The sequence below is a fragment of the Enoplosus armatus genome, chromosome 5, assembly GCF_043641665.1.
Source record: "Enoplosus armatus isolate fEnoArm2 chromosome 5, fEnoArm2.hap1, whole genome shotgun sequence".
NCBI lineage: Eukaryota > Metazoa > Chordata > Actinopteri > Centrarchiformes > Enoplosidae > Enoplosus > Enoplosus armatus.
This window is the reverse complement of record NC_092184.1, coordinates 6,439,450-6,462,310: the sequence shown is the minus strand read 5'-3', so window position 1 is coordinate 6,462,310 and position 22,861 is coordinate 6,439,450. Positions and strand designations below refer to the sequence as shown.

The window sequence follows — 22,861 nt, the reverse complement described above, 5'->3', positions numbered from 1 at the left end:
AATCAGTCACAGCTGACGTCCATTAGTTTATTACAGTCGCTCCGATGGTAAGTTCAACCATTCACCTCACAATATTATGACTGAGTTGATGCTGCATTCGTTTTAGTACTTTTCTGAAGTCGCTTTCCATAAAAGGAACATGCTCACCTATGGCAGGTAAACAGGAAGTCGCTACAGGTGAATCTGAGGTAGAGACACGCCCGCAGAAACCCGAAGCTCCCGGAAAAAGGGGTTTTTTTTTTTTAATTCCTCTGCTGTTTCGTCCAGTTTCCCTCCGTTGCAGTCACACAGGCAGGCGACATATTCTGGTCAGACATTTGTGAACATCTCCACCGGAGAGGAACCTTCTTTGTAAAACACTAGGAGACCGTTTTCTTCGTTGTAACCTGCTTCTTGTATAGATTTTGCTCGCAGGTTGAATTCGTTGACAGACACAAGAGTCCTCTCTTGGCGACCAGGCCTGCAGGTCCACTTCGGCCTGAGGGAAACTAGCAGAAGTCAAAGAAATAAACAAGAAGAGGAGAAGAGGTAGTTCAGGTGTTTGAGCTCGGTTTGGTTTTATTTTTAGTTGCCGAGGTCAGGCACTGACCCCTGATGGACTACATGGCCAGTGGACCGAGATACACCCCTAACCCAAACTCGGTAAGAATCGTGTACTTCTCTACAGCCTACACATGTGAGATGTGGATTATGTGTTTGTGTTTTTATGGAAGAGTCTGCGTGTTACCTGAGTGACACTGATCCCTTTAGATAAGACAGATAAGTGCAGGCTACAGATAAATGAAACTACCTAAAGCAAACCTGTCAGACATGAAGTAGATAGGTCACTTGTGTTTTCATTCCACACATACATACAACACTTGAAAGGATGTCACTGTATACAACCATTCAATAGGCGGGTTTTAACCTCAACAGTCTCAGCCACTCTTATCACCAACACACTAGTTTGCTTAAAGACAAACATGTTATTGAAGTGAAAAAGAAATCCAGCACTTAGAAGCTGAAAAAAACAACTGCTTTCATTTCTTTGCCAAGCTTCTGGTTCTGTGCTGATTCGAGGCTGTGTTAGCACTTTAATTTGGTATGTTTTGGGAGAACTTTTAAACGTGTTATTCCTGTGTATATACGCCCAAAAGTGTCACCTTTTTTAGATTCAAGAGCAAATACCTCTTCTGTGGCTGCACCATCTCCAAAATTGTTGTTTTGATACAAGAAATTCTCTAATCTCCATCTGGACAAGGATCAATGTTCACACTGTGATAGACAGTCACAGGATATATATGTCAGATCATTTCATTCAAGTAAGAGCAGTAGTTTATGAGAAAATAGCGAAAATCACAAGAAATCCTTTTGTACAATCTTGGGTCTTGTGTTGTTTGGCCCGTTGTATAACTTTCTACTAAATTTCCTTATAAATGTAACAGGTTTTTGAGATAGAAGAGGTTGATATCTCCTTTTCTCTGGTACCCTATTTCCAAGAAGTGAAATAAATGAAAACATTTATTGAGGTGTCTTCCCATCTGCAGTATACAGTAGATAATTAAAACCAACCTTGGATAAAACCTTTTTCAAATAGGGATTTGAAAGTGAATCTCATGAAAACAATCTCACTGAGCTTCATCAGTGAAGTCCTCAGAAAGCAGGCAGCCATCGTGGGGCTGAGGACTGAATTCCTCCAGGTTCCTCCGCCCTGTTGTGACTTGTTCACTTGAGTCCTTCTCTCCTGTAGACTAGCATCCATTTGAGATTACTCCACAGCATCACAGTATGGTGATAACTACAAGACATTATGTGAAAAATGCCCTTCAGTCTCAGAGGATTTGTCCTCCAGGACACAATGGAGCAGATCTGAGGAGCATTCAGCAGCAAAGTTGTCTGCTAAGCATGTTTTGGTCTTTGACAGTGAGGCTTTGTGATAATTCAATGTCATTTGAAACATATTATAATTACATGATGTGTAGTAAGAGTTTCTGTTGTCCACAGGAATAATAATCAAATTGCTGTTAAAGACGGGTTTTTTTTACTATAATGATATTGATTGAACCAGATAGACAGAGAAATTGCTTACAAGCTCACTAAAAATGTACACGTGCATTTCTGGTTATTTTGAAAATGATTTGTAGCCAGGAAAACTTCATCTTGTTTAGGGACATGACATGTTATCTCTGTTCCTTAATTTACAATCTATTTCTCTTTTATTTGTAGCTTGTAGCTTAATTTTTTTTTTTTTTAAACTCCCCGGGCAGTGAATAAATGATGCATGTAATATTTGGTTAATAATCAAAACAGAGAAATACATAGGAACATTGGAGGGAGTATCTATTCCACAGACTCTGCAATGAGCCTTTTTAAATTGAGAATTAGATAATAAGACAAATGTAATACCTGCTCTTTGAAAGTTCTGTAAAGGCACTACATTTTAATGCTTGTGTTGTTTGCCGTGCCCTCGTAGGTGAAGTGTAATTCATTATTGTCTTTCATGAGTATCAGGTTTATACAGGAAGCAAAATGTAGCCCTTATTTCATAAAACAGTGAATGGAGTCACAGTTTTGCAAATGATCCACTAAGCTCCTTGTAATTGTAAAACTGACAGGCATAAAATCAATGTCATAGGAACTGATTTTTGAATTCAACATCCCGAAGCTTTTAAGATTAAAGTAGTAAAGTAGTCCAGTTTATTTTATACTACAGTACAGCGAGCTCTCACAGAAACTTGTTGTGTTCCACTTCAGATCTGCCAGTGGTTTGCTCCCAGCAGGTTTGACAGGATTTTACATGGTGAAACCTTTGTACTCCCTCCCCCCTCCGTCTCACCTCTTAAAGGTAACCACAGTGCCGTGACTCATGCATGAAGTTTGCTTCTAATTCAGTAACAGCGCCAGACACTGAAACAGAAACTGTCCTTAATGTTTTTTATGAGCAGGTTTTGAATGAAATTTTGTTCAGATTTCTTTAAAGCTGTTGAAGAAAAGCATTTTGTCATATTTCACAACATACAGTAGTATATTTCTGTTGGTCACCACTGGCTGGGACATTCCTAAAATACACAAGTACCTACTTGCTGTCTGCTGCTGTCACTTATCTTTAGTTGATCATCTACTCTCCTCAAGTAGAAATAAGACAGCCACTTCTATTCTGTCTTAAAGAACCAACTAAATCAACCGTGTCAGTTAATGAACATCCCTGGGGGGGGGGGGGGGGGGGGGGGCTTTTACAGCTGAAGGTCTATATGTCTTCACCTCCTGTGAAATGTTTGTTGTTAGCTCGTTTGATATAGACCCCTCAGTTTTATGTGTTGATCATTCATTCACCAGTACAATTGTATGTCTGTCTTCCAGGACAAAGACTGGGACACATCTGTCCAGTTCCTGCCGGCATCAGATAACAAAAAGCTTGAGAAGAAAAAGGGTCCCGGGAAAGTTGGGGCTGTGATCGGTGTGGTGATCTTTGCTGCTGTTATTGCACTTATGACCGGACTGCTGGTCTGGCATTTCCACTGTAAGAACCCCTTCCTTAATATTAATTAGATTAATTGGACACAATAGCAAATAGTTAATGAAAAAGGATGTAAACTTTGAAGTAACCTGATCACAATGGAAAACATTGCTACAAAGGTGGGTAAAGTCAATCACCAATCTTGCAATTAGCATGCTGATATACACTATGTCCTTCGTCAACGTGAGACAAATAATGGAGCACAGCAAAACTCGCAAAATATGTTAACAGAACAGTCTCCGCAATCATGATGGCTGACAAAGATGAACAGTTTTCACAATTCCAAAATAACTAACAAGAATATGACCGACATTTACAGTCCATACAGGGTTGACAAGTGCTACATTAACTGGCAAGTAACCTAATTAGTCTCACTTTTGTAGTATGGTGATAAGTCCTTTTGCGGAGAGAAAACACATCCACCAATCCACAGTCTTCTACATTTGTTGTTTTAAAAAGAAAAATATCCAGTATCCAGTATCTGATATCAAATGTGCATCAAAATACTAAGTGATAGAAAAATATGGGATTTGCCAGATTGCTTTATTCAGGCTAGTGTAGTAGATGATAAGAAAGTAGTTAAAAAAAAAGCTATTTTTCAAAAGTTACTGGATCCACATTTAAAGGCTTGTTTCTTAGCCCCTGGCCTAACATTCAATTCAGTTCAATTTCATTTGTATAGCATCAAATTATAATAGAGGTTATCTCAGGGCACTTTTCATATAGACCGTACTCTTTAAATACTTACTGTATTTTTTGAAATCTGTTGAAGTTTGTGGGTGTGTTGCCTCAGTCTTGTCTGTGTGACCCTGCAGTCCGTAAAGATGTACGGGTCAAGAAGATGTACAGCGGCTCCATGCGGATCACCAACCAGGTGTTTGAAGACGCCTACGAGAACTCCAACAGCTCCGAGTTCAAGGCGCTGTCGAAGCAGGTGATTTCACAGGTAAGACTCCACACCACCGCCCTGTTCTCAAAAAGGAAATTCATCTGCATGTTTTTTTTCATTGATGTTCTGTTGTGATTTTGCTCCTGTCTCTTTCAGCTTAAAGCCATCTATTCCAAAAGTCCACAGTTGGCCAAATACTATGTTGGTTCTACAGTTCAAGCTTTCAGGTATGGCAGTGAAGTTGAAGTAACAAGGCATTCATAATAAGCTTTACTTCACTCCTTTATGATTACCTCTAACAAGAGAGTCATGTTTCCTTTCCTGTTATTCTGTCTCAAAAACAGATGTAACTACACAAGTGATTAGATCTAATAGCACCACCATTTATAGCACACTCACTCCTTAACACAAGCTCAGAGGATCATGCATGTTTGTGCCCAATGCTTTTGAATGACAGTGTGTCTTGAATTTCCATGCCCAAAAGGATTTACTGTTACCCTCGGTGTATCTGTTCAGTTTAGTTCAAATGATCAGTCTGTAACATAAACCCAAAGGGCAACGTGGTCAGAGTATAGAGCCATGGTAAAGAATAATAAGATCATCAAACACAAAGACATCATTTGTGCAACACTACAGCTCTCTATTGAAACCCAGAAAAATTGAATTATTGTAGCTGCATTAACAGCTATTATTTGTCGCAAATTTGGGAAGAATTAATTACCATTTTTACATAGCTGTGTTTGGGAAAGAGCCATTATATTGCTGACATCATTGACCAATGTAAAGTATTGAATATAAGACCAATAAGAGCCTGATATATCAGCACACATGTATCTGTCTGACCCTTTGAGTATAGTGACATTTTGTTTTTTTACTTTGCTCCACCTCTGTACTATTTCATTCTTGTCTCATTGCTCCTAGTGAAGGCAGCGTTGTCGCCTACTACCTGTCTGAGTTCAGAGTCCCTGCGGGCCAAGAGGCAGCTGTCGACAGCGCCATGACTACAATGGACAAGCTAGTGGACAAAGTGCAGCGTTCCCTGCACAGACCTGGCAACTCTCTGGTCCTTGAAGATGTGGTGTCTTCAGGTAGGGCTAAAGCAACCAAAGAACAAACGACTGTTGTTTGTGATTCAGTCCACGTCCATCATTGTGTTTTGCTTGTGGTTTGTTGTAGAATCAATTGTCAAGTTCTGTCTGGTTGTGGACTTTCCTTTTCTGTTTTGCCATCAATATCCTCATCTAAGGTACATCTGTTCGTTGTTTTGTGTTTCATCTCACAGCACTTGATTCCCGCTTGTTTTCAACATCATTCAGCAGTAAGTGTTCAGCTTGCATCTATCATTAATTCCACTAGAGTTATCTTTGACAACCCTAAAATCTATATACATAGAGAACAGTAAAAAATAACGTGTAACACATAGTTCATGGGGTTTGGAACATGTTAACATAGCTGAGACCTTCATTCATTTTTATGCTTGGTTTTATACCCAGCATTTATGAAGAATTATGTATGTGAGTGTACACGACTGAAATAGCTTGTGAAATGCATGCAATATTGTTCCTCTTTATTTGGCAGAAGCATCTAGTTTACTTTTAGTCCAATTGTATGGTATTATGCAGTTGGGCATTCACACGGTAAATATTAGCACAGTGATATCGAATAGAATAAGTTTGTAAACGCTTCATAATTTAGTTTGGAATGAGGTAAATGGCCTACTACATTCCTGTGACAGTGATTGACAAATTTGAATGTGACCACCACTAAAAGTCGTTGTTTCTGTCTCAGAATTTTTGAAGTTTTCAGAGCATACAAAGACCAATCGCATAGGGCAGATCCAGTCCCCTGGCTTTCCTGACCGTCCTTATCCGCCTAACACCTTCATCCAGTGGCAGCTGAGAGCAGACCCCAACTATGTCATCAAGCTTGAGTTTGATACGATGAATCTGGAAGAGAATTGCAAGAATGACTTTGTCAAAATCTACGACTCCCTGGTGGCCTTTGAGAGTCGTGTTATGGAAGAGTGAGTTTGCCCGTTGCCTCTTCTAAAAACAGCTTCAAGTTGATAAATAACTCGCCTGCCTCCTGCACTCTTATATTGTGTATATATTATACAGTGGCACACTGTACATGCCTTCAGATTTGGATAGAGAGGACTTTATCTTGTATGTAAGGCCCTCTGCTGGTCAGATGCTCTGCTTCTGGTTGGGTGGCTCCTGCCTGGGTTAAGCCTCATGCTAGAGTAATGGTACTTGTAATATGACAGTTTAGTCTAAATCTGGGAGCAATTCCACTGAAGCTTTGAGAACGGGATTTCACTTTCTAAACCAGAAAAACAACATGCAGTCAGAAAGCAACCAGGACAGTTACAGGAAGTGCTTTCATGTGTGCATGATAAAATCATTAATGGCATTCTTGCACAGGAGAGATAAAAGGCACCAGCTGTGTAAAACTAAAATATGATGTACTTTGTTTGGGCCATAGGTAAAAATCCAGGTTCAGTGGGGATTGTACTTCTTCACTAGCAAGAAAAACCTCAGAAATAGCATTTAGCACATATTGTAAATATTTCCATTGGTTTTTGATCCAATAACAATATGTTGCTTTATTACGTTCCACAGGCAACCAATGTCAGATTGTTTATGCAATGAACATGTAATTTAAACAAAACTGGATTATAACCATCACATCAGTGAACAGTGCATATAGGAAATTTATGTTGTCGTTTATGTTTTTTTCTAAAGGATGTGTGGGTACTACTCACCCAGTGAACCACTGACCTTTCTGTCTTCTGGCAATGTCATGCTGGTGATGATGGCCTCAAATGACAAGAAGAACTACCCAGGTTTTAGAGCAAAGGTCTCACAAATCCGACAGGGAAGTAAAGGTAAGCAACTAAATGCTCGGAGTCGTGAGCTGCACCATAAATGTTTAATATTTGTGCAAATGCTAACACTAACATATTTATTTTAAAAGGTACAACATGTGGTGGCCAACTAACGGGAGAAAAGGGCAGCTTCACTTCTCCCAACTTCCCAAATTACTATCCTCCTCAAACATCATGTCAGTGGTCGATCACGGTGAGATGTCGGCACTTACTCGACACGTTACACAGCCATATCATATATTTCACACATGTTTCTGTTATGCTTTGCTCCTCAGAAGGTCACATCACCATGTTATTTAGTTTTTACTCATCTCTGTCAATCGTTAAGGTCCCTGCTGGTAAGGCGGTGAAGGTGACGTTCAAAAAGTTCCTCTTGACTGAGACAAGAGGAACTTTTGGGCAGGAAAACAGCAAGGACTGTCGCAAAGACTACGTGAAGGTCAACGGAAAGAAGTGAGTCCATACTTGCATATCTAAAAATCACATAGAAATTACATAACAGTGCAGACATGTCACTGCTTGTGTGTCTCATCCCCAGACTGTGTGGAGAAGAGCCTGACGGAACAGTGACCGAAACTAGCAACTCCAACACAATGAGCGTGATGTTTTTCTCTGATGCCTCATATGTGGACCGAGGTTTTGATGCGGTTTTTGAGGCCATTGACATCAAAGACCGTAAGTGACTCCGTTTCTGCCAGATAATGATTATTTCCTGACATCAGGCAAGTATATCTCACATTAACGCTGTCATCCACAGCTTGTCCAAAGCAGTTCCAGTGCAGAAATAAGCGCTGCATTAAAACAGAGCTCAAGTGTGACGGCTGGAATGACTGTGGAGACATGAGTGATGAATTAAACTGCAGTAAGTACTTTTCACTGAGATTATACTCAGACTATTGATTTGAACTACTTTTTATAATTACTCTCTACATTGTTAGCACACAAAATGAGTTTAACTGTATTTTCCTCCAGAGTGCAATTCAAAGGATATCACTTGTAAAAATGGATTGTGTAAGCCCATGTTCTGGAAATGTGATGGTGTAGATGACTGTGGAGACCGCACAGATGAGCTGAACTGTGGTAAGACCCGCTGACACTGATGGAGGACGAATATTACATGAGCACTGAAAGGCTCTCAGTCAGTTTTCTCATACCTGCCTGTTTCTTTTGTTTCCTAAGGTGGATGTAAATCTGGACAAATAACATGCAAGAATAACAAATGTGTTTCTGAGAAGAATCGCTGTGACGGCAGGGACGACTGTGGGGATGGGTCAGATGAGCTTGACTGTGGGAGAAGTAAGAATCATTTGCTCCTAAACAGCAAAAATGTCTCCAGATATAAGTCACTAAATCTATTTCGTCTTTTTTCTCAAAACAAGTGGAATAATTAGCCACTGAAGACAAGTTAGCCATAACATCTTAAATAATATATCAGAGATGTGTTTATTTTAGCTTGTTGTGGAGTTCTTTAGCTCACAAGTGGTCAAAAAATCAATTAATGCAGCTTCAAAAACACTTTTCAAACAACTTTCACACATTTTAATGAACACATTTGATGATGTTGAAATTAGTAGTTTTCCCCCACACTGGAGGAATTCATACAGGATCTGTTTTATAGTTTAATAACATAATTGATTATTCTTCCCTTCCTCTCTCTGTAGGCTCTGATGTAAGCTGCACTGATCTTACATATAGATGTAAAAACAATAAATGCATCAATAAAGTGAACCCAGAATGTGACGGGACACAGGACTGTGAAGATGGATCTGACGAGGAGAATTGCGGTATGTCATAACCCAAACCTCAGCGGGTGCATGTGCTTTGTGTCAGCTTATAAACTAGTTATTATCTCCTTCTGCAATGTTTAGCTTGCATTGCAAAACAGATGTGAACATCCACCCACTTCAGGCACCACAAGTTGCAACAAGACAGCCCAGTGATTGACTGTTTACTTTGCAGACTGCGGGAGGAGTATGTTCAAGACGTCACGTATTGTGGGCGGTCAGGATGCAGAAGAAGGGGAGTTTCCCTGGCAGGTCAGCCTCCATGTCAAAAGTTACGGTCACGTGTGTGGAGCGTCCCTCATCAGTCCACGCTGGCTGGTCACTGCTGCCCACTGTGTGCAAAATGATGGCAAGACAAGGTAGCGTCTTACTTTATGCCTTCTGTTCTCTCTGGCAAATAGAAATCTTTATTTTTCTGCTAAATGTGACAAATCGGGGCTCATACTCACAGATCACTCCGAATAAGTAAGGTGGAGTGAGATCTGGAATGAGATCTATTTGCAGCTCAACCACTTTTAGATAAGATCCAAATTTAAATGAATTTGAAATGAGAGTGCAACAGTAGTTTGACATTAAAGTCCTCTATCAATGTATTTTTATCCTGGCCACATTATTTACGGGTCATCTTTAGAAAATGAAAAGGTGTCTCCAAAGTATGCAAAAGTGCTGAAGTTACTTCAATTATTTTATCCTCATTTAAGGCCTTGACTAGCCTTAAATACAGAATATAGTGTTTACACAAAGACAATAACTATTAGTGTTATAATCCATAACTTTGTCTTGGAAAGAAAACTTCAATTACAGCTGATAAAACTTACAAACATGCTGAAAGGCCTCAAGTACTCCTTCAATTCTTTGAATCATTAGAATAAAACAACTCAATTGGCAGTTCAGTTGTTTGACTGAACAATTGGTCACATGCAAAGTGAAACCTTAGACCTCTGCGTTTTTAGTAACAACACAATGCTTGGGTGTGTGCGTGAATAATTTAACACTCATGAAATCCTTCCAGGCCGTCGGTGCAAGTTTTAGATGCATGTTGTTGGCCATGGCTCTCTCCTACCACAGGTTGATATTTATGCATTTTCCCGATCAGCACAATAATTATTGCCTTTAAATTGCCTTTTAATGAATGCTTTTAAAAGTTCAGTTTACTTTGTATGCAGTCTGAGTAAACAAAGCCTGAAGCACCAGGCCTTACCGAGGTTTTTCATACATCTTTTCTAGTGTGATGCTTATGTCACATGATGTGTGTGTGTGTGTGTTAATGGTTATCCAAGATTGAGAATGAACTTTGTTTTGATGTGGGTCCTCAGATTCTCCCATCCCAGCACTTGGGAAGCTTACCTCGGCCTTCACATGCAGGGGAAGATTGGAAGTCCCGTGGTGAAGAAGAACCTGAAGCAGGTCATATCCCATCCTAACTACAACGAATACACTTTTGACAATGACATCGCCCTGATGGAGCTGGACAGTCCTGTCACCTACTCAGACTACATCAGGCCCATCTGCTTGCCGTCTCCCCAACATGATTTCCCAACTGGTAACACCGTGTGGATCACCGGGTGGGGCGCCACTCGAGAAGGAGGTGAGCCCCACAAACCAAACAACAAACCTTGTATTTTTCATTTTGGTGAATACTTGTAGCCACTATTACTTTTTAATAAATGCTGAGGCCCAAATTTTAGCTGAATCTCTAAAATATCTAGAAGGTGGAAGGATATCAATAATCAATTGCACTTTCTTGTTTGAGTTTTTGATTTGGCAGTGATAGAAGTAGTATTGGTATTAGTAGTAGTCATTGCTGGTTTTCCCGGATGTGCAATTGCTTCCCCTGGAGGTCAGATGGAATCACTCAGATATTGACGAATATTTTCAGGTTTTGCTTTGCCCCTCTGTTGAATTGTGATAAACATCGTAATTTATTGTGAATTCAAATGTGTCTGTGCTTTATAAGTGGTGATATGTTGGTTTGGTATTCCAGTGATGCTCTCTTATATACTGCGTTTTGATTTTTCTAATTTGCTAAAATATTTTCATTGTAGTAGCTCTATATTTGTCTGCGAATAGATCAAGTATTTGCTAATACACACCATACAACTTAACTGTGGACCTGCCAATAGAAACAATATCATTTCTCTGATGAAGGCCTGCCATTACTGAAGTTTAATGACTGTTGACATTTCGACCTAAACATAAGCATGATGGTGTCCTCATGTGTGTTTGTGATTCAGGATTTGCTGCACCAGTGCTCCAGAAGGCCCAGGTCCGAATCATCAACCACTCGGTGTGTAACGATTTGATGGGAGGGCAGATCACATCTCGGATGTTGTGTGCTGGAGTGCTGATCGGAGGAGTCGATGCTTGTCAGGTAATAAAAGGCCCTGCTTTAGTTCTTTCTGTGTAGAACAGCTTTCTCCCAGAATGCAAGGGATATGAATATGTTATCAATGGACAAATTAAACAATTAGCTAGAAATGTAACTGTTGTCAATTATACTGCCCTGATAAGAGTGTTAAGTTTGTTCAGGTGTATAGAATTCTATTTAGAATGACCTCAAGCTTTTTGCATTGTCTTACAATTGATAACACAGCTATGGAAAAAAAACACTTCTAATCTGAGAAATGAAGGAAGAGAGGGTGAAGAAAGGGGCAGAGTGATGAGAAAAATAAGTGGAAAATAGAAATTGTGCCCTATACTTGCCCCATGTAGTACCTCTGTGCTAACACGTGTACCTGTGTGCTTGTCTCTGATAGGGGGACTCTGGTGGTCCTCTGTCCAGTCCGGCCGGCAGTCGTATGTTCCTGGCAGGAGTGGTCAGTTGGGGTGATGGCTGTGCCCGCAGGAACAAACCTGGTATCTACACAACAGTCACCAAATTCCGTGGCTGGATCAAAGAAAAGACAGGAGTGTAAACCACTGTTTGACAAAGCTGTCAAACAAGGCCCAGAATATGGATATGAACATGGACTGATGACAAGTACGACAGGACAGATTTTTGCGTCAATAAAACACCCACTCTGACTTTCCAGTTGATGTAGTGGCCTTGACTCCCAGTCGTAGCTACAGTGAGAAAATGCACTGTTTGCTTGAAGAGCAACTGCAACATATTTTATGTCCACTGTGATTTTATAAGGGTGGGGTTGATGAAATGTTTTTAAATGTAAGTAAACGTTTTATTTTTGTGTGTTTTTTGCTGTTGTTGTTTTAGTGTGTTTTGATGGAGAACAATGTTATGTGAGAAGCACAAGAAATAGATTTTAGACGTGTTTGTTACACACATGAAATTTGCATTATTGTACCCTGTTGTCCTGTGTTTTATCAGTAACCATCATAATAATTCCCCACCATGTTTCTTTGTTGTCTTTGTTCTAAATTTTATAAATTAAAAACAAAATGACAGCAAGCTCATTCCACCCTACCTCCTATGGCTTGGTATCTTAGATTTTTAGTCCAGCAGAAATCCCTGAAAAGTTATTGATGTAATTGTTCATGTTTTAGAGCATTACCCATCTCATTGTGGATAGCATTTCATTTTAACAGATATGAACTGCTTTTCTGTCAGCATAAAACAGAATGAAATAGTAAGTTTTGTTTGAGTTCAATCTTTCATGTTTTTTCCATTCAGCACAATATTAGTACAGTCCCTCCAGTGTAATCTGTGTAAATGTATTTTTAGCAGATGTTTTTAAATAAAATATTTCTAATTTCTCCAATTCTTTGCATTTTTATTTTCATGCACCGACATGCATTTCATCAAAATACTTTGATGACTTTGCTTTATGACATCATATTCAGTATTTGCATTACAAATGATGTAAGTCTCCACTTCGGCAGGATGTTGACACTGTGTCTGTGTGTGGACAAATGCAGAATAGAGAAATTATGTCAGAAAGATGTCCAGATGCAAATTGTACTTTGTGCTGTTTTTATTTTGCGTTTCAAAAGCATCTCCATGGTCTTCTGTTTAGTCTCTTAGAAATATATGTTCAATTCATGTTTGCTAAATGTTAGGGATAAAATAGGGTGCCATCTGAAAAGCTTTGTTTCCAAGGCAAAACTATTTTTTATGCTAAATTCTTCCATTTCCACGGTAGAGCATGTAAGGCGAAAGTGTGAGCCTTCATATTGAAACGTCTGTTAGTATATATGGATGATGATGATGACAAGGAATATATTTTATAATAACAGAATTGTTTTTTCACCCCGGAACAAATTGGAATCTACCCTTTGTCGGAAGGTTTTTATGGACGGAGCGGAAACGGTCCCACCGTATTATTGTTTCCCTACTCTTCGCACTCGTTGCAGCAGTATATATCCGGTCTTTATTCATCAGTTATTCTTTTCTTATAGTCGTAACATATTATTGTCCAATAATCTCAGATGTAGCAGTTTAAAACAATGTTAAGGACTTGTGCTCTGCCTGTCTCCGACACATGAAAACATCAGGTTCAGGTTTAAAATGGATGCGACATTGTTAGCTAGTCTGTAGTTCATCCAATTTAGAGGTAACAGTCAGGTTAATTAAACTGTTACATGTTTGTAAACCCGTAAACATGTGGCATGTGGATTTCATTTATTAGTAGTGACTAAACGTGATGGTGGTGGAGGTGAATTTAAGTTACAGTAAATATGGATTCAGGCAGGAGGAGAGACAGCCGGAGTTGGGACTGGGACAGCCCGCAGTGCCGAGCCCAACTGGACGAGATCTTTTTCCGCCAGCATGACTACATCCAGGCAGGCAGCCGGGAGCACAGAGAGTTCTGGGCTTTCTTTGACCGCTTCCAGAGGTTTAAAACAAAGAGGGACATGTCTGGGCCAGGAGCCAGTCGAGAAGAGGACGGAGATGAAGGGAAAGACAGGAGAAAGACTGGCACTGGAAAGGTAGACCTTGGCCTTCCTAAAGAGTATGATGCTCGCTACCGGATTAATGTATCTGTGTGCACCAGGGATGTCGAGGAGCGCCTGGGAAAGTCAGAGCACAGAAGCAGGCAGAGATCCTCTGGTCCAGGCAGTCAGGAGATCTCAGACTGCCGCACAGCTCTCCTGCATTTCCTGGACTTCAGCCAGAGACAGAGTTTTGTCAAACTGGCCAAGCTTCGCCGAGAGCAGAAAAACCTGCCCATTTTCCAGTACCGAGACAGGATAATGGAGCTGGTGCGACTTCACCCTGTGGTTGTGGTGGCAGGGGACACAGGCTGTGGAAAATCCACCCAAGTACCTCAGTATCTTCTTTCAGCTGGCTTCAGCAACGTAGCCTGCACTCAGCCTCGACGTATTGCCTGCACGTCCCTCGCAAAGAGGGTCAGCTTTGAGAGTCTCAATGAGTACGGCTCAAAGGTTTGTCATGGACGATCAAATTCTTACCTTGTTTGAAGCACTGGCTACACCGTAGACTTCAACATTCATCCAACACGTAAGACATGTAGAAGTACTCAGTCAGAGGCAACTGGACTTAAGGGAGTTCAAGAGACTTCATCAGTTCTACTGACTGGTGGGGAGGCACAGGTATTTTAACCACCGTGGGATTCCCAGTCAGTCAGTAGAACTAACACAGCCTCTGGGATGAATTGTGAAACATCTTCAAGACCAAACATCAAGTCCAGCAGCATTTGACTTACTTGAGCGGCAGATCAATCCATAGTTGAGTGACCAAACATACATTTTCAGTCAATTCTAAAGTGAAAATGCTAAACATTTGCTAGTTATAGCATCACAAACACAAACAGATTTCGTTATAAATTGAATATGTCTTTTTTGTTTTTGTGCTGCTGGTCAGACTAGGCAACCGAGTAAGACATTTGAATGTATCAGTAATGTGTAGAGGGCTATAGCCAAAAAACCAAATAGATAACATACGTATGTAGTAGAAAATCAAATCAAATTTGCAGATTTACTCAAATATATTGCATCAGAGCTCACAAAATGCAGTCTTGTTTTGCAGGTGGGGTACCAGATCCGCTTTGAGACCAGCCGGACCACGGCCACCAAACTGCTGTTCCTGACTGAGGGGCTGCTGCTCCGACAGATCCAGCAGGACAGGACGCTGGCTCAATACGAGGTGGTGATTGTGGATGAGGTCCATGAGAGACATCTCCACTGTGACTTTCTTCTTGGGGTCCTGCGCTCTCTGGTGGCTGACCGCCCAGACCTGCGTCTCATCCTCATGTCAGCCACCATCAACATCAAACTATTCTCTGACTATTTCGGTAGTGCTCCTGTACTGCAGGTTCCAGGCAGGTTGTTTCCTATACAGGTGAGCAGAGGACAGCAGTATTAGTGTTTGAGAATTTCTTAAATATTTTCTTTTAAGTGGCAGTCAACAACTCTGTTTCCTGTACTAAGGTGATATACCAGCCCATTCCACCTGAGGAGCAGTCCTCGCGTTCAGAGAAACTGGATCCCAGACCATACCTGCGCATCCTGCAGGGCATCGATCAGCGTTACCCTCCAGAGGAGCGCGGCGACCTGCTCCTCTTCCTTAGCGGTGTGGCGGAGATCTCCACCATACAGGAAGCCTGTCAGATTTATGCCACACACACACGTCGCTGGATAGTCCTACCGCTGCACAGCACCCTCTCACTGGCCCAGCAGGATAAGGCACAGTCAGCTTTTGGATTAGAGTGGACATATTATGTTTGAATATGACATGTTAGCTGTGGTTTATCAGTTCTAATTCTCTGTCATCGTGTTTTTCTTCAGGTGTTTGACATTTCTCCTCCTGGGGTGAGAAAGTGCATCATCTCTACCAATATTGCTGAGACCTCAGTTACAATAGATGGGGTTCGCTTTGTTGTAGACTCAGGTATGGAACTAGTAGTACATTCGTAGCTGGAGATTGACTTTTTAAGCTGGACCTACCAATTAGCTGGACCTACCAATGAGTCCATCTTCACAGTTTTTGGGGAAAATGTGTTTCTTCCAACTTAAAAGAAATTTAAATAGTAAACAAGGGCAACATGTAATGCATGGCCCTGAAGTAGAAAACACAACCATATAAATTAATTGTTTTGTTGTTTATTCTTTTATAGGAAAGGTAAAGGAAATGAGTTTTGATCCTAAGGCCAAGATGCAACGTCTGCAGGAGTTCTGGATCAGCCGAGCCAGCTCTGAGCAGAGGAAAGGTAGAGCTGGTCGTACAGGTCCAGGAGTGTGTTACCGCCTCTACGCTGAGTCTGACTATGATGCTTTTGCTCCTTATCCTGTTCCTGAAATCCACAGAGTGGCTCTGGATGCCCTCATTCTTCAGGTAAGCAGGATAGCAGTTCTTCTTTTTTTTCTTCAATTTCCACAGTTAAATTCTAGCTTAATTTATGCTGTTTTTGTTTTGTTCCTGCAGATGAAGAGCATGTGTCTTGGAGATCCACTTTCTTTTGTCTTCATTGATCCACCTCCAGCTGCTAGTATCCAGACTGCAGTTACTTATCTGAAAGAGCAGGGAGCACTAGACAGTCGCAGTGAACTGACCTCGATTGGTAGTTTACTGGCACAGCTGCCTGTGGATGTGGTCATAGGTAAGATTCCCTACACCAAACCCCATGTCATATCATTTATTTACTTTATTATTTCGCATCTGTATTTTTATTTTTATAATTTTTTTTCCTGAAGCTGACAACAGAACATAATATGGTGGTAAACGGTTGAATACAGTTTAAATAGTGTAATTTCAGACTTGGTATCTTTCAGTCTTTGTCTTTAACCAGCAGTTAGATTTAAGTGTGCGTTTGTGTTCACTCAGGGAAGATGCTGGTATTGGGCTCTTTGTTTAACCTGGTGGAGCCCGTGTTGACAGTGGCAGCAGCCCTCAGCGTTCAGTCACCTTTCCTGCGCAGCTCACAGCACAATCCAGACTGTGCCACTGCCCGCCAGCCCCTGCACAGCAACCAGGGAGACCCCTTCACCCTGCTCAACACTTTCAATGCCTGGATGGAGGTCAGTAGGGGAAACATCGTGTGACAGTGGCTATTAAATATAAAAAGTTGGGATATAAGATGGTCTTCATTGTACATAAACCTGTTCATCTTTGAGCTCAACAGATGAAGGGAGAGAGAGGTAGTGGCTCAAGGAAGTGGTGCAGGAGGAGAGGCCTGGAGGAGCAGCGACTATATGAGATGGTCAACCTACGCAGACAGTTCAAGGCAGGCTACTGACACAGTAGTTCACACGTAAAAAACATTTTTTATGTTTAATGTGCTTTATGTGTGAACACTATTTCACAATACACGATTCCTCTCTGGTTAACAGGACTTGCTGAGGAGCCATGGCCTGCTGGAATCAAAGAACAGCGCTCCCTCTGGTGGTGACCGCGGGCAGCGAAGGGAGAGGCTAACGGAGAGGAGGAAGCTGCATCAGCTGAAGAGAGATCATGAGCAGCAGGAGAGCAGCAAACGTAAAGTCCTGAGGTTGGAAGAGGGCCAGGATGGAGAGTTCTCCTCAGGATCAGACACAGAGGAAGCAGGCAGAGGCAAGAAGAACAAGGAGCAATCGGGACAGAACATGGACATACAGGTGAATTCAGCGTAACATGGAAAAAGGTTGCTATAAAGCAGCACTAAGCCTCACCACCAACATTTCACGCTCACAGATAAACTAAAATATATAAGCTCTATATTGCAATACTATGTAATATATAGGGTTGCAACTACAACAAACCCCATCCACTCATATGCATATGATTCATCAAGGAGAATTAAATTAAAATGTAATTGATCTGCCTCTTACTCCTGCAGTCCTGCCAGTGATAACTTGAAAGTTTCAATTTATACAGTCAAGTGCTGCTTTGTGGATCATATTTGTGACAGATCATACCAGTTGACTGCAGCAATTTGCAGAAAGACCTCGAGGGAAGTTTTGTGGGCCCTGGCAACAATAAACTGGTAGAATTAACAACAAGATGGTAGATAGTCATTTTACAGAGGTGGATATGTTTGTGTATGTTTGAGTCAGTTACACTCTGTGATCTTTCTGTGCTGCTGTTCGGTCTGCAACAGGAGGTGAAGTTCAAGTTGCGTCACAACGTGTCAGAGCTGCAGGAGGCGGTCAGCGTCAGTCAGGACTTGTCCTCCCGCCAGCAGGCTTTGCTCAAGCTGCTGCTTTGCCGAGGCCTCTACCCTCAGCTGGCTCTACCCGATGAACACAACTCCACCCGCAAGGACTCCGACCAGGTCAGGTCTCCTGCTGCACACGTTTCAGTGATACAATAAAGGGGAAAACCTCAATTGTTGTGATAAAAAGTGACTTAGGCTGAAATATTCTGTCTCCACTTCGTGATCTTACATTTTGCAGGTGTTTCACACAAGGAATAAACAGGGAGTGGTGATCCACCCAACCAGTGTGTTTGCCAGTGACCCAGAGGTGTTACAAGTGCCTGAGGATGACACCAGAGAAATGGGTAAACCTCTGTAATAACGTCTTTAAAAGTACTACATATAGATTTTTATTTTATAATTTATGAATGAATTTTGGTTGTGACATCTGTTTTACTCCAGTGGTGTGGTTGATTGACTTAAAGTAAGGACAAACAAACAAATAAGAACAGAACACCTTTAAATTACATTGGGAGATAAACCATGGCAACTTATCATTAAATCCACCATTATGGGACATTTAAATTCACTAAAAATTCACAATTGATTTCTAAATAGTTTTTAGACGCTGCCTGGATTAGTAATCAGCTACTAATTAAAAAATGTGTCTTTCTGGAAGTTACTTTTAAATCTAGAAAGAACTACACTGACCACAAAAACATTTCTTCATGTTTCAAAGACAATACCTGCTCGTTCTGCCCTTGAAGAACAGTGGCTGCCGTTTTTCTCAGCATCGGTCTCATTTGTTTGCAGTTAAACAAATGTATTGGAAGTAATGCACTCTGAAATGCTCCATGTAACATCTAATCCTGGGCCTCCTGATCCACTGATGAAGTCTTTTTGTTTTTTCCTCATATGTCTCTCCCTTTCACTCTTCTTATTGTGCATGTCTCTTATCATATCTCATCTGTCTCTCCCTCTTTGTCTTTGTTTCCGGCCTGCAGGGCCTGATAGGAGGGACAGCAGCAGACACCAGCTGCTAGCCTTCGTCACTCTGTTGGAGACCAACAAGCCATATTTGTCCAACTGCGTGCGGGTTCCAGCACTGCAAGTTAGTACCAGATGTGGGATGTTCCTGTTGCCACAACAAACTGCTAGATGTTTTTTTTTTGAAAGGCTGTCTTGGATTAACCCCAAAGTTCCCTATTATGTTTAAGTAACTTGACATAGTGATGGCAAACCTATATGATGAGTTTTTGGGTTGATGTGTCTATTAACTCAGTTCTAGGAGTAGGTCAAAGAGTCAGATAGTGTGATCCATTATCAATTCATTGGTTTCAGTATCGCAATATTATTGATACATATGCACCAAGTAACACTGTTTTATTGAAACATATGGATCGCGGGATTTGCTTTTTTTGTACTTGTGCTATTTGAGTTTTCTGTTTTGTGTTATTTTCCACAGATTAAAATATATACATTTCAGAAAATTCAGAGGACAAATTTAGTATGAGAATAATTCTCATTGGAAAACCAGTTTTGACATTTTGTGGATATGTTACACAGATGAGCAGAGAATGGTCCCCAGCCGGGTGCAAACTGGGAATGCTGCTGTCGCCATCAACCACTAGACCACCAGATTTTATTTTTACAATCGATTTTGGCACAGATTTTTGTACTTGATGTGTCACAAAACCACCTGTATAAACCATCATTATTGTTGGAAATATATATTTATTGTATCATGATCTATTCCATAACTCCCAGCTCTGGTCCATGTAGTATTAATTCTCTGTGTGTCTGTATGTGCTCACTAGGCTCTGCTACTGGTAGCAAACTCTGTGGACAGTAACGCTGACTGTACGCGTCTGGTGGTGGATGGCTGGCTGGAGCTGGAGCTGAGGGAGCCGGAGGAGGCCCTGAAGGGGCTGTCCACAGCGCTTACCCTCAGGGCAGAGTGGGAACGCCTGCTGTTGGCCCAGCTGGGACAGAGCACAATGGGGGAGACAGCAGTTCCAGGGGTGTCGCGCAAAGTCATGGAGAAGCTGAGTGAAGGCCTGGTCCGCTTCCTGCTCTACACTGAGGTACTGATGACAGTATGATGCACTCCAAAAAAATATAAGTAGCTCATACACAAACTCTAGATGCAAATGATAATCATGTGAAATCATAAAACAATTGCTTTTTGTCTGATAAGATTGCCTTATCTTTTGATAAAGGTATGATTTTGATGGGCCAGGTGAGATTTAACAAATCATCAAGAGGTTTTCAAAACATGCCACTGGAAAGCAAACAAGGCAAATAACTAAAATAAGAGAAACAACTTCAGTAAGAATTTTGGTCAGAAAATCAATGCAGAAAGAAGATATAGGAAGAAAAAAAATGAAACACAATTGTTCCTCAGTTCATGTTTTTTTATATTAAAAAGTAAAAAACTGAGTTAAAATAAGAAAACCTTGAATACATATTGTTTGTGTGAACTATGTGCGTCTGTTTTATTGTTCATTTCTGCTTTCCAGAAATTCTCAGTGACTCAGATGCTCATTCATCGCTTTACAATCTTTCTGTACTTTCTGTGTACCTCTAACCTTCCCTCCCAGGTCTGTTACAGCCTACGGCGACTCACAGCTTTCCAGACCCAGAACCTGTACATCGGCCCTCAGTCTGAGTCTGAGCTGTCTCACACCAAAGCTCCAGATCTAAACCCACTTTTTCCAGGAGCTGAGGCCAAGCCAGACCCCATTAAAGGAGGTCTGCGTGTCACCAGTTTCTTCACCTACAACTGCCTGACTGTGAGTCTGCCTGAAACAGTGGCAAACTAGAAAAGCATTCTCTTAAAGTTATAAAAGAGATGGGAAATAAATGTTTCAACTGTCTCGTCACATTTGGATATGGGAAATTCCCATTGTGTTTATTTTGTGTTTATTTTGTGGAAAATTGTGTATGAGGTCACTTCAGGTGAACTGTACCAGTTCACACACATTAAGATTAATCGTCATTATTTTATTTTATTATTTAAGTAAAGCCAGCAATTTCTTATCTTTCAAGGTGATGCTAGAGACAACATGCATTTTCTGGATGTTTACTCTTTCAAGTATTTTTTTCCTTCAATTATTATATATCATTTTGGAATTAAACTATTCAGTCTCCCTGGTCAAATGCATCTAACATAAAATAAACTGATCACAAACTGACCCTGACAAGAGAATTGTCTATATATAGTGTCACTGATCCTTTTGTTTCCACTATATGATTTGCAGGACTCAAAGGATCTCTACAGTGAGTGTTTACGCACTTTCTGGAGCTGTCCTAACTGTGACCTCTACATGCCTCTGACTCCACTGGAACGCATGCAGCACGAGGCCTCCTGCAGGCCAGCAGAAGAACAGCAGCAGCCGGAGGAAGGTCAGAAATTCCTTATGTTGATATTTATTGTGAGGTATCTTGTAGTATTAGATTACTTTAACAAATGCACCAGCTGACTTGATACTTGGTGCCAATAAGTTTTGAAAGAGATGAATAATTTGAGACTAACTGTGGGCATGTGTTGTGGTTTTCAGAGGCGATAGGTGGAAAGGCAGGCTCCTCCTCGGTGTCCAGTCTTACCAGAGTTTATCACTGTGACGTCTGTAACGAAGACCTGACCCTCACCTCCACTGAGATCCTCAAACATAAAAGGCAGCACATGTATTCTGCCAAGTAACTGACCACAGCATCTAAAGGACAACGACTAATCACAACTCTGTTCCGTCTAGGAAAACCTTGAGTTTATACAATAAAGTTGTTTTTTTAATGTTTCACCGTTCTTCTTCCCTTTTGTACTCGATTTAACTTAAAGCCCTATTACTTCCCTCTAATGGTCACTGGATGTATTTGCCCATGCCTTCTGCATAGTTCTGTTCCAATAGTAGATATCCACATTTGTAAAAACTACTCCCCCAAAATATTTGTTCCAAAATTTAAACATATTCATTTAAACAATGTTCAAACAAAAGAGCACATTTAGATTTCTTTTCAAACTCCTCAGATAGCATTGTGGAATAATTACAACTTTCGCACAGTGTTTGGGAAAAGGCACAGTGAGTTAATGACATGCACACGTGAGAGAGAAGTAGACACTGATTTAAAATATAGAGTGAGGGTTTAATAATGATACAAACCCACGATATGTAACACCTCAAAGCAGCACATTGGCACAAAGTCAGAAGTAAGACAGCACGGAAGATAAAAACCTGTCTCAAAAAAATAAAGAATCAGAATAAATATCTCAATAAATAAATAAACAGGTAATATCTCATTAATTACTTTGAAACTAATAAATACGTACATTTGAAAATATGCACATTGGCAGAAATCAATAACCCAAAAAGTAAATAGTACTTAACACAGAGTTACTTAGAAATCATAAGTTATTGATTACTCAAATCAAAAGGCACATTTATTAAGATGTAAGAATGGGGCCTGCAATTGTGATCGCATGACTGTCAGTACTGTACTCTAACACCATTTCTGAACCAGAAGTAGCAAGCTGTGCAATGGCTTTACTAGTTCTGTATATCTGCACCGTCGAGTGAACATGTGTATCTGTGTGCAGGTCTATGCATTGCAGAATTGTGGGGAGTGTGTGTGTGTGTGCGTGTGTGCGTGTGTGTGTGGGACAAAGGGCTAATTTAGGAGCAGAGAATGGCAGTCTAGTGACCGACTGAGTTTGTGTTTCCTGCCATTATGACATTCCTGACAGAATCTTTTTTTTTTCTTCTAAGTGGACCAACATTGTTG

General features: G+C 40.8%; 2 protein-coding genes across 2 annotated transcripts; both read left to right on the top strand.

The window, feature by feature from the left end:
- Nucleotides 1–301: 301 nt before the first annotated feature.
- On the top strand, nucleotides 302–12,766 carry st14a (ST14 transmembrane serine protease matriptase a). The gene is made up of 19 exons (XM_070905491.1): nucleotides 302–642; nucleotides 3,340–3,499; nucleotides 4,312–4,442; nucleotides 4,542–4,612; nucleotides 5,307–5,473; nucleotides 5,668–5,703; nucleotides 6,174–6,408; nucleotides 7,130–7,272; nucleotides 7,362–7,465; nucleotides 7,601–7,725; nucleotides 7,811–7,947; nucleotides 8,030–8,134; nucleotides 8,245–8,352; nucleotides 8,452–8,568; nucleotides 8,934–9,056; nucleotides 9,232–9,415; nucleotides 10,373–10,644; nucleotides 11,291–11,427; nucleotides 11,813–12,766. The coding sequence occupies exons 1-19, from the start codon at nucleotides 595–597 to the stop codon at nucleotides 11,969–11,971; spliced, it is 2,562 nt and encodes an 853-aa protein (XP_070761592.1). The 5' UTR covers nucleotides 302–594; the 3' UTR covers nucleotides 11,972–12,766.
- Nucleotides 12,767–13,682: 916 nt separating this feature from the next.
- Nucleotides 13,683–21,880, top strand: dhx34 (DEAH (Asp-Glu-Ala-His) box polypeptide 34). The gene is made up of 16 exons (XM_070905490.1): nucleotides 13,683–14,396; nucleotides 15,001–15,312; nucleotides 15,402–15,656; nucleotides 15,759–15,861; nucleotides 16,088–16,305; nucleotides 16,396–16,570; nucleotides 16,795–16,988; nucleotides 17,093–17,194; nucleotides 17,301–17,564; nucleotides 18,047–18,220; nucleotides 18,342–18,447; nucleotides 19,087–19,193; nucleotides 19,900–20,166; nucleotides 20,683–20,874; nucleotides 21,343–21,487; nucleotides 21,643–21,880. Exons 1-16 carry the CDS (start codon nucleotides 13,689–13,691, stop codon nucleotides 21,783–21,785), a joined length of 3,465 nt encoding a protein of 1,154 aa, XP_070761591.1. The 5' UTR covers nucleotides 13,683–13,688; the 3' UTR covers nucleotides 21,786–21,880.
- The last annotated feature ends 981 nt before the right edge of the window (nucleotides 21,881–22,861 follow it).

Bases quoted from the DNA above. Each gene is read 5' to 3' on its own strand.
- st14a (XM_070905491.1), top strand. From the start codon at position 595: ATGGACTACATGGCCAGTGGACCGAGATACACCCCTAACCCAAACTCG. The intron at 643-3,339 runs GTAAGAATCGTG...TCTGTCTTCCAG, and splicing joins ACACCCCTAACCCAAACTCG to GACAAAGACTGGGACACATC. The intron at 5,704-6,173 runs GTAAGTGTTCAG...TTTCTGTCTCAG, and splicing joins GTTTTCAACATCATTCAGCA to AATTTTTGAAGTTTTCAGAG.
- dhx34 (XM_070905490.1), top strand. From the start codon at position 13,689: ATGGATTCAGGCAGGAGGAGAGACAGCCGGAGTTGGGACTGGGACAGC. The intron at 15,657-15,758 runs GCACAGTCAGCT...GTTTTTCTTCAG, and splicing joins CACTGGCCCAGCAGGATAAG to GTGTTTGACATTTCTCCTCC. The intron at 16,306-16,395 runs GTAAGCAGGATA...TTGTTCCTGCAG, and splicing joins TGGATGCCCTCATTCTTCAG to ATGAAGAGCATGTGTCTTGG.